The 11,561-nt window shown below is 34.4% G+C and overlaps 1 protein-coding gene across 1 annotated transcript; it reads left to right on the forward strand.

The window, feature by feature from the left end:
- Positions 1 to 177: 177 nt before the first annotated feature.
- LOC149421837 (uncharacterized) lies at positions 178 to 11,548 on the forward strand. The gene is made up of 9 exons (XM_089634575.1): positions 178 to 548; positions 1,060 to 1,190; positions 4,934 to 5,145; positions 6,545 to 7,314; positions 7,408 to 7,626; positions 8,866 to 8,971; positions 9,088 to 9,283; positions 9,801 to 10,010; positions 10,831 to 11,548. Exons 1-9 carry the CDS (start codon positions 420 to 422, stop codon positions 11,318 to 11,320), a joined length of 2,463 nt encoding a protein of 820 aa, XP_089490701.1. The 5' UTR covers positions 178 to 419; the 3' UTR covers positions 11,321 to 11,548.
- Positions 11,549 to 11,561: the final 13 nt, after the last annotated feature.

Here is an 11,561-nt window from a genome sequence, read left to right on the forward strand (position 1 = left end):
ACCTTTACTATTTTTTCGTGAATATTGCGCAGCACTGAAGCGCAGAACAGAAACTGGGTGAAGATAGTAACAAGGCACATTACAAGACTCCAGGGTGAGATCCTTACAAAACTAATGATTCTGAACTCTAAACTGACAAGTCAGAATAAGAAAATGTCTGACTAACCTAATCTTAAAAAAGACACAACCTTTACTTATTTACATTAAAAATTTTGATTTTCGTACTATATATCGTTGCATATTTCATCAGCATTTTTTTAGGATATTCTAGCGTTTTCTTTTAAGTTTACATTTAATATTAATATTTTTATTTGGGTAGTGAAAGTGAAATCTAAATAGATAATTAGATTTGGATCATTAGTGGATATTTAAATTAGTTTCATGAATAAAAACTTGCTAATTATTAGATCAAAGCAAACATGTCCCAAATGGTCAAACAGGAAACCGTCACTTCTTTAATAAATGAAAGTTTAATCATTGATCATGTTCCTGTTACCAATCTGGAATTGGAAAATAATGATAAAGATGATACCATGGAACACAATAATGTAAGTTTATTTCCGAATTTAATTGCATAAATTTTAAATGCATTTTTATTTGGACTTAATAATTACATAATAAACTAAAGTAGTAAAAAAATAAATGTAATAATTATTTAGAATAAATTATAAAATAAATTGGTGGCACTGGGACTTTACATTCCATATAATTTCTTTAAGTAGTAATGTAAACTCTTACCACCGAAAAGAATTGGCATGTTGTTGTTTTCGATTCTTATAGAAGAAATGAAAATGGAAAACTGTATTACAATTATTTCTTCAGTGTAGAATATAATATAATTATGCAAATGTTTATTATATTTTATGCAAGTTTTTAAAAATTCAATAGGTATTTAACTAAAACAGTAGGCGTAGTATTTCATAAATGTATTTAATGCTCCAGTTGCTCTCTACTGTGCTATTTACCATATAAATCCTTACTATAAAACTATAAAATAGTGCACCAATAAAGAGATGATAAACATTGAATATATGTGTTATGGTATTGTTTTGAAAACAGGTCAGTCCACCTTCAGAAAGGGGGCCAGCTCCAACAGAAGAATCAAACGCAAGTGATCTAAGAATTCCCAAAAGCAGTTCAATGAAAAGTACAATAAAAGATGAGGTTTCAGAAGCAACCGAAGATGAAAGGTGAACTTAGATTTATTTATACTAACCATTATTTCTCTGGTTAACCTTGAAATTCTCATGATTTATTGTCTTAAGCTCGCGTTGTAATGTTTGCAATTTCTTCCATAATAAATCTGTAGCTGACCCATTTCGATTTATTATTTATGAAGTGAAAAGCAATTCACATTAATTTAGCGGTTTAAAAAAAATATATAATATTAATTTTCTTTATTTCGGAATGTTCCCCACCTCCCCGGTTAGTGCAATTCGACACATCCCATAGACAGTGTAAATCAGGGGTGCTCAAACTTGAACTGCTGGCGATCTACCTCAATATTATTAGATTCCGATCGATCGACTCTGAGAGGCGCAAGTATGTGTGATGCAGGATTGTCATCTATGTAGGTAGGGTGTATCGTGGCGCAGGTATAAGTGTATATATAGGGACGTTGCATAATTGCATGGCCACGAATCCACATAGAATTTGGAGGAACGATAGAAATTAGTTGGCAATATGCATTTTTTTTAGTCAAGGTAGGTGGAGGTCTGCACTAAAAAGTCAATAAAAAACTTATATTTATTCAAAATTGCAAGTTTATTAATTCTTACAAAAAACAAACGAGTTCTAGTTTCTAAACTTAACTGAATAATGACTTTGGATGTTGAAGCGTGGCACTGCATGTCCTCAGCATACGATGGCACGTAATTACCGAATGCTAATCGCAAGCACGATGACATATGTTTGTCAGTTAGTCGATTGCGATATTTTGAATTCTACAAACTACAAATAAATAATAAAAAAGAAGATATGAAAAATGGGAAATTTTTCTCGAGATCGACTCAAAAAGCACTCGCGATCGACCGGTCGATCGCGATCGACCGTTTGAGCACCCCTGGTGTAAATACATAACATAGATTATATTATACAAGTTAGTAATAGCACAAATCTAATAGATTTTTTTTAATTAGTAATATACTCAGGATAAATAATATTGTATATAATGATGAAATATCTCCTCACCTGAGATATTAACACACTTCATGAGATATTAACACACTTCATGCGGAAAATGGGTTTTGTTTTAAACAGCTATCTATATCTTTGAAAATAATAAATATATTTTAAATAGTTCTCACCACATCTCAACTATAAAATTATTATCTGAAATTATAGCCTACCTTTGTAATATGACCACATAAACTGATATTAAAGTCAAGTGTTGGGCCTTTTAGTGATATATCGCACCTCCGGTGCTAAACTGTCACTTATGCAAGTTTTGTCAAAATTGATCTGAGTATGAGAAAAAATAACTAATGTACCTCTTTACTTGGTGTGTCATCGTCGCTTGTATAGTGCGTATAATTTCCGCGTGAGGGCAGTTATGTCGTTATGGTTTTGGTGCAAATCTAACCTCCACTGGGAGAAACAACGTTTGATTGGTTAGTTGCGCGCGGCACCCCGCACGATTAGCAGTCTCCTGGAGCTACAACACCACAAAGGTAATTGTGACAATTCATTTTTATGATTTTGGAGCAATAACAACACTAAAGTTTGTTGTGACATTTTTTTCTTGAAATAATAAAGATACTTGTGTACGTAGTGACATTGTTTCCCCAATCCTTATGTTTTATGGTATAAAGTTTTCGTTCGATTAACAATTGTGACAATGTTACATGACAGGTTCAAATTACATCAGGAAGAAAAAAATTTAAGTAGACTTGAAAAAGACAGGGATATGAAAAAGTGTCATGAACCTGACACCAACACAATTGTTTTCATCTATGACTTACAAGCAGTGTTACCCTGTCCTGTTGGCAAATCAAGCTCTTTTTACTACAAATCGAGACTAAATTGTTATAATTTAACAATGTCTAATGCAAAAAAGAAAGAAACAACCTGTTATTTTTGGCACGAAGGCTTTTGCAATAGAGGAGCCATAGAAATAGGATCGTGTGTGTATACCCGGAGCAGATTGCACTTGAAAGTCATGGCTGCGATATAATTATTTACTCGGACAATTGCTGTGGCCAACAAAAGAACAGGGTTGTGTTTGCGATGTACTATTATGCAGTCAGTAAGTTTGACATTAATTCCATTCAACATAACTTTTTGATTCGAGGTCATACGCAAAACGAAGGCGACGTAGCGCATTCGGTTATTGAAAAAGCTGTAACAAGAGCAAAAAATGCTGGATCTATTAATGTACCCGACCAATACATGTCACTGATTCGTGGGGCGAAGAAGACTGGTAAACCATTTGTGGTAAAAGAAATGAATTACGATGATTTCTTTGATTTGAAGTCACTTGAGGAAAACATGAAGTTCAATATAGCAAAAAATTTAAACGGAGATGTAATCAAAACTGGTGATATTAAATGCATTAAATTCACAAAGAATTGTGAAAATTACCAATATTGAACAACTTACAAAACTGAAAATTGGGAGGAAGCAAAAGCTATAATTCAACCAAGAGGAACGCCCAAAGAATAGATGAAATTCCCTTCAAGCAAGCATATACTTCAAAAATACCAATTAGAGAACGCAAAAAGCGTGATTTATTGCAATTAGTGGAGGCAAATATCATACCAAGATACTATGAAAGTTTCTACAATGATCTCATTTCATTTTTTGTACTTCTAACATTCTATAAAGTCACATTTCCACTTGCAAGGAAAACAAGTTTATTGAAACCGCAGTCCCTGATTTTCTTGGGAATGTAACAATAAATTAAAGGTTTTTGATTTTTTAAGAGTACCCAATTAGTACAAAATTAGTGCTAATTAAAATAATAATAATAAGCAAAAGAAATTATTCCGTAATTATAGTATTTAAATAGGTACAATACGTGACCAATGACTACGTCGCTGAAAACCGTTCGTAAAATGGTAAGAAGACTGAGATTAAAAAGTCTGATTAATAGTAAAGTTCTATATGTAGAATTAAGAAAGTTTGTTAAACTGCTTTGATTTTTTAATTAATAAAACTTTATAAAAGTATGATATCGTGTTTTGATTGTTATGACACAATTGCCTGATAAATTGTTTTCTAGTGCCATAACGTCACTTCTGGGAGGGTTGTAAATTTAAAATGTTTATATTTTTTTATTACAAAGTTGTGAGACGTTTGCTTTTACTTTGATATGAAGTTTAAAGTTGTAGTTTAAATAATTACCAGTTCATTTTTTAGACAAGAAGAACTATACATCATAATACGATGTCGAATTTTCAAACGCTTCTCCTGAAAAATTACATTATTTGCATAAGTGACAGTTTAGCACCGGAGGTGCGATATTATATGTAAAAAATGTACATATTTTATTACAAAAGAAATCCATTTTCGCACGAATCATTACAAAAAAAATCTAAAACTTCCGCATCTCCGGTAAGGATGTATTACCCGTTCTACAGGTTTAATATAGTTTCCTTTTGATAAAATATTCTGCCAAACAAAAGACAAGAAGTTGAAGATGGGGAAGACTTGGTTCCCATTTTAAAAATATATACATATGTAGTAGGAACCCTTACAAAGAGATTGATATAAAATGTTGATATCAAATTATCGGAGACCAATGACTTTCCCGCCATTCAAGTAGAACCGGTGTAAAAGGTAGAACTACTCGTCCCGCCGGAAGTGTGTCAAAATTAGGATTAATATAAAATGAATGCTCGATTCAATAAATATCTAATATTTCCCCCACCTTATCTTCTTAGTTTTGCATACCCGATTACCAAATTAAAAATAATTCAATTAATGCAAATTTTAGTATGGCAGTGGAGGCACTGTGGCAACTAGGTGGCGGTGGCTATAGCGAGAAAGAGGAATCTCAGAGAGAAACTAAAAGTAATACGGAAAGTACAGAACAAGAGCCAGTGAGGTACCCCGTGATAACATCCACCTTCACCCTCATTCAGTGTGAACACTGTTCGCTCTCCTTGCCTACTGAAGCGGAAGCTCTATTGCACCAGTCTACTTGTGGTAAACACTTTATAATATATTAAATACCCTAGAATATTAATAATACATCCAACTCCAGCAAAACATTGGCAGTATTTACTTGTATTAGCTAACAACTCATGCATAAAATCCATTAGGCGCTAGTCTTGCATACTGCCATCAGAATGTATGGGAAATGTCAGGAGATGGAAGCATTATAACTATTCTTCTGTATTTGATTATATGTAGTGAAACTATCTTAAAAAGTTCTCCAGAGAACCTGAAAAAAAAAATTCTAGTGTGGGAAAACCTTATGTGTGGGATAAATTAGTAAATAAATAATAATAAAATAAATTATTCATTCTTCAAGGGACAGAAAAACCCAAACTTCTTAAGTGGAATCCTGCGAGTTTCACTGTATTCATAACAATTGATTTTATTGATAACTATGCAACTAATTCTTGTTTTGTTGTGTTATTATATCAAGGTAGTCTTTGATAATAATATTTGGATGATTTGTATAGCGTCATCTTTGTGCAAAATTACCTCAAGGAATTGTTGCAAGTGTTAACAGTCCCCAAATAATTACAAATCACCTGAAAATAGCAAAACTTTTATTCAATGGGTTATTTATTTATTTTATTTTAAACGCCTAAACTTTTCACTTAGAGTTACACCAAGCATATCAGTGGAAGGCATGTTGGGAAGAGATTGCTTCATAATAATACAACAATGGAACAAAACAGAATCTGTCCTAAATATGACCTCTGGGCAACACAACTTGTTGCTGCGAACTTATGAGGAAAAGTTATTATGTATCAGTAATAAATTGATAAGTAACATTCAATTCATTTATTGAAATTGCCTTGCACATATAGCCCAATATTTTATGACATTCTTTAGAGAAGTTGCAGTAAATTGAAATAGGTTTTATTACTGTAAATCAAAAAATGTATAAGTACTAATCATCATAAACACATGTGTTGATTTGAGACATTTATTTGTCAAATTACATTTCCAACACTCTAACACCAGACATGTTAGTATACAGGGTGTAACAGCACATTCCAGATGGATTATAACCAGCAATGTATGTCATTTTGCCGACTGATGGAAAAAAATTTCAATTAAACAAAAAAATATTATGTTTCTATCGCATTTCCCCACTAACTACAGTGCTCTATTACCGTGCTGGTAGAACGAGACGGAGTGCGTATCACGTGACCCGCTAGGCTGTACCCAACTACTCAGTTGCGACGTGGGAAAAATATTTTTCAATTGAAAAAGAATATCAGACAGCAAAATAACATTTACACTTTTACTCCAAATGTGCTCAATAATCGCTGGTAAAAATCCTTAGGGTACTTTTTATATCCTGTATTTGGTATAGTTGACTGTATAAAGATTCGTCTCTGTACTAATAAATACAAATCTTTTTCAGAATCCCGCATTAAAAAAGTCTTCTCGTGCACCATTTGCTCTGCATATTTCGACACTAAAGCAAACTATGACAATCACATGGTATGCCACGAAGTAGCAAGACCATTTTCATGCAGATCTTGTGGATCCCTGTTCAAACAAAAAAGCGAATTGCAAAACCACATGTGTCACCAAATGCTGCGCAACCTGCAGTGTAATATATGTGGGATGGCATTCTCTCGCGCGTCCAGCTTGACTAACCATATGAAAGTTCACTCTTATATACCGGGAAGAGCATTAGTAGAATTGCCACCAATGCCTAGTGACTCACTGTTAATGGAACCTGGATTTTCTAATAACTGGTCTCACGAAAACCAAACCTTGCCTCCCCTATTACCTCAGTTGGATATGCAGTCCGGTAGTTATTATAACCAAAGTTCATCTGACATGAACAGCTGGAACATGAATCTAGGATTGCCTGACTCTCTTACAAGTGAAGACCTGCCTGACTCCATGGACATAGCTCAAGAAATGACTGTTAACACTTCGTATTTAAATGTACTCAATGGGCAGCCTTCCACTTTTAGAACTGAATTTGACGAGCTCAATGGTTCGGAAGATTCTCTAGAATATGATTCACAATCTCAACAAGGTGATAAAATACTATGTGCACAGATACCTCCAAACGATGATGCAATTGATTCTCTCCACGTGCCGGTGAAAGTAGAAATTTTAAATCATCCGATAGCTAATTTTAAAGATACTCCTTCAGTGTCACCGGCAGACACGCAGGTAAAGTAAATATTTATAATAATATTAACAGATTTTCTAAAAAAAAAAAACATATTTAGCTATTTGAATAATGCTTATTATCATTTATTTCAGGCTGATTCCCTCGGTAAAAAGAAGCCACATGTGTGTAGATTCTGTGGCGTGTCATTTACCCGAGCCAAAGCCCTCATCTCTCACGAGCGCCTGCATCAGGATTACTTGAGTGAATTTTTAGAGTGCAGCAAATGTGGAGATGTTTTCCTCGACAGTATACGACAGAAGAATCATATATGTAGTGCAAACAATGCTAGTAAAATTAAACCAAATTTAACGGTTGGTACCTATTTAATAGTTTTTTTTAATTCATTTTTTATTTTTCAAATTGAATAGTTAAGCTGCTGCCACACGCAAAGCTCACATCAAAAGTTAATGTACAGCGCATCATCTTTTCTACCGACACACGACGCTATCAAATATTTATTCCTATGGTAGGAGAGGGGGTCAGTTGAATTCGAGAGCGGCCGAGGAACAATTTCATCTGTCAAAGTGACAACTTTACTTACTGACAGCTTGAGCACGTTTTCGAAATGGATGATACTTGTCGCCTATTGCTGGATCTGTTGGACAGCTCATCCTCAGATGATGATGCCGCCAACTATATAATTATAAATGCTATTTATAAACTTTTTAGATTTTAAACAATCTGCGCGTAAATAGCGCATTTTCACATAACCTGATATAACCTCTCCGTTGAATCAGGAAATTCGCAGTTCGCACGCCGATCGACAAAAGCGACATAAAATAAATTATTGTAAAATAAGCTCACGTCGATTTCCAAAAATGTCGAAGGCAAAGGCGGCAAGGACCAACACCAGGGCAGGGAACGAGAAGAGAGCACGAGAGCTGACGAGAGCAAACCAGATTACCCAGGAAAACAATTGAAAACAATCAACAAACGAACAAACTAGAAGCTTCTCTATGTAGGTATCAGGCCGTCCAACTTTATCAAAAAACCGAATGATATTACCATATAAACATACTGAGATTAAAAATATGATTACTTTTGAAAGGGCGAAAATTTGTTTACTTCAAATTCAAATATTGATTATATTTATATTTTAAATATATGTTAAGTATGTTTGCCAAATAAAGTTTTTTTTTATGTTTCTAAATTTACTAGCACACATGACGATATGAGCTAACATAATAAATAAGAAATGCATTATTAGGCTGCTTATGTCATGGCTGTCAAAGGGAACACGGAACTTAGTTGGTAGCTCCGTAATTAAAATGACCCCCTCTCCTTTTTACGGCGGAGAGGGGGAAGCATAACTTTTCAAATATCGCGTCGGGAGCGGTTACGTAAAATAAATTCGGTTAGCGAAGTTCAGAACCACACTTATAGCGCATTATCTTTTTACGTGTGTCGGGTCTGTATGGGATTGTATGGCGAGCGCTATTGTGCTTTATATTATCTGTTGATGTGAGCTTTGCGTGTGGCAGCAGCTTTACCTACCTACCTACTTATATACTAGAAAGTTAATTTTGAAAGTGAATTTTTTTTTATCTCAGAAACCACCGGCACCGGTAAAAATATCAACAATCACATCTGCTAACGAAATCCACAAACATAATATCAACCTAGAAGAAGCATCAGAAGATAGGCATTTTGTAGACGGTATGTCATAATATGATTTTACTTCATGTAAAACTTGATCATCTGTTGAAACTTTTAACTTGTCTTTTGTGATGGATCATGTTTGTGCTGTTTTCAACTTAAATGACACTTTTTAGAAGATAAAGAAGAATTGGCTTCGATGACAAGTTCCTCAAAACAGAAGCAGAACAAGCACGCATGTCGACACTGTGACAAGCGGTTCACAACTAAACAGAAAATGTTCAGGCACATGTGGATACACCGGGATAAAACATTCTCCTGTGAAATATGTGGAGAAACATTCTCATTACAAAATGAGTTAGATTCTCACAGGTTTGTTTCTATTTTGTTTGTTAATTAAATTTTTACAAAAAAATATTCATCCATTTTTATTACCAACGCAATTATCTTTTCAACTTACGAAATCTCTTTGTAAACTTTAAAAGGATCGTTTGTTAAAAAAAATATATTTATACATGTTAGAAAATTATTATTGATTAGGTCGAGGACTTAATGTCTAGCAACGTTATCTACAAAAAACCTACAAAGAATTCTAGAGATTAAAGTCAAACAAAGTTATCTATAAAGAACATACCACTAATAATAACTGGTATGATTTTTTGTCATAATGTTATTTGACTTTAAACCTCTTCCGCCGCGTATGGGGCGCGCTGTAAATATTGAATATATGGTACAGTTCTGACTATGACAGCTCTGCTGTAACATATATCTGTTATATGATAAAAAAAAGAAACGATTACAGTAGGGTTATCCATGATACTCTTATTTAATTTATGTCGATACGGTTTAAATAAATACATGTATTAATAATTATTTTTTAAATTTGCAGGTTATCTTCGCACCCCAGCAACAGCCCCCACGGCTGCCCCATCTGTGGAAAGTGCTTTGCGTCGCGCCAGGGGCTCTGGGAGCACACGCGCTCGCACCGGGAGGGGGCGGCACCACATACCTGCTCTCTCTGCGGCAAGGGCTTTTCCAGCCGCCAGGGCTTCCTCATACACACCCGCACACACACAGGGGAGAGGCCTTATGGCTGCCGGTGCTTATATTATATGATTCTGAATTTGGTTACAAATTTATAACGTAATTTAATAATAATTTAATATAATAATAAAAAATATCATTTCTTGGTAGAATCAGAAACAAAGTAAATAAAGAAACATGCCAGATAATATACAATACAATTATATCACCACACTTTAATTACTGTTCAAGTATTCTTTTTCTCTGCAATAAAGAGAAAATGAAAAAAATGCAAATACTGCAAAATAAAGCAATGCGAATAATACTTAAGCGCAACATATACACACGGATAAGAGACATGTTAAAGGAGCTGAATATTTTGACGGTGAAGCAAACTGTGTATTTGAATGTACTTATTTTTATACATAAAATTAACTTAGGGATGATGTCTAAGGAACTGAAAAGAAAAATAAATTACAATAACGAGATACACGGACACGGGACGAGAAATTCTAAGCAAATTAGATTGCCAACAAGAAAAAAAACAAGCACCCAAAAATCTCTGATGTACCAGGCCGTTCAAATCTATAACAAAATCCCGAAGGAAATTGCTGTGATAGAAAATATTAATAAGTTCAAAAATGAATTAAGAAAATATGTCTATCTCAATTATTAATGTTTCTTTTTTTGTGACTTTATTGAAATATTTAAAGAAAGATTATGTTTGCCAAACAATGTACATGTTTATATGTTTATAAAACTATTAGCACACACGAAGATGTGAGCTAACTTAAGATTAATAAATAAAATAAATTCTTCGGGTTCACTTCTCTTCGCACCATATAATAATGTACAACATAAAAGTAAGAAGTTAATTTATTATTATTCTTTTCTAGATATTGCTGGAAGGCATTTCGCGATGGCGGCACACTCCGAAAACACGAGCGCATCCACACGGGCGAGCGTCCCCACGTTTGTCCGCTTTGCTGGCGCGCCTTCAACCAGAAGGTGGTCCTCCGCGAGCACGTGCGCTGGGTGCACGCCGCACCATCCACTCCGCCCCCGTTCCCCTGCTCGCTCTGCAGCCAGATGCTGCCCGACAAAGAAGATCTCTGCGCCCACATCGTCAAGCACAGTGACATTCTCGCTGCGCAAGAAAAGATCAAAACCAATGCGGAAACACAACAATCCAAACACGCCGTCAACGCAAAGGATGACCCGTCACAAGTACTGAGTGAACACATTGCAACTGATAAGAAAATCATGTTGAATATCGAAGTGCCGCCAAAATCTCCTGATGAATTGAAGGCATTCACCTGTGATATGTGTAGTGATATGTTTTCATCGCGACAACAACTTCTCTCGCATGTGCGAATACATATTTAACACTTGAACGGAGTGTAGTACATACATATCGCATCTTCTCCTTTGAGAATGTGGTAGTAAAGTTTAAGCGATAAGTTTGCTCCATCCTCTGCCAAGAACATTATGTAATCATGTTTATTTATTTATCTGCATTATTTTAAACAATGTCAGTCAGCAAAGATATAAATATTATTTATGTTTTTAATGGTAATAAAAATTATTAGAAGCACCAAAAAATATTTCTTCCATTTTTTTTTTTTTT

The sequence above is a fragment of the Hesperophylax consimilis genome, chromosome 8 (assembly GCF_061612785.1).
Source record: "Hesperophylax consimilis isolate HC1 chromosome 8, BYU_Hcon_1.0, whole genome shotgun sequence".
NCBI lineage: Eukaryota > Metazoa > Arthropoda > Insecta > Trichoptera > Limnephilidae > Hesperophylax > Hesperophylax consimilis.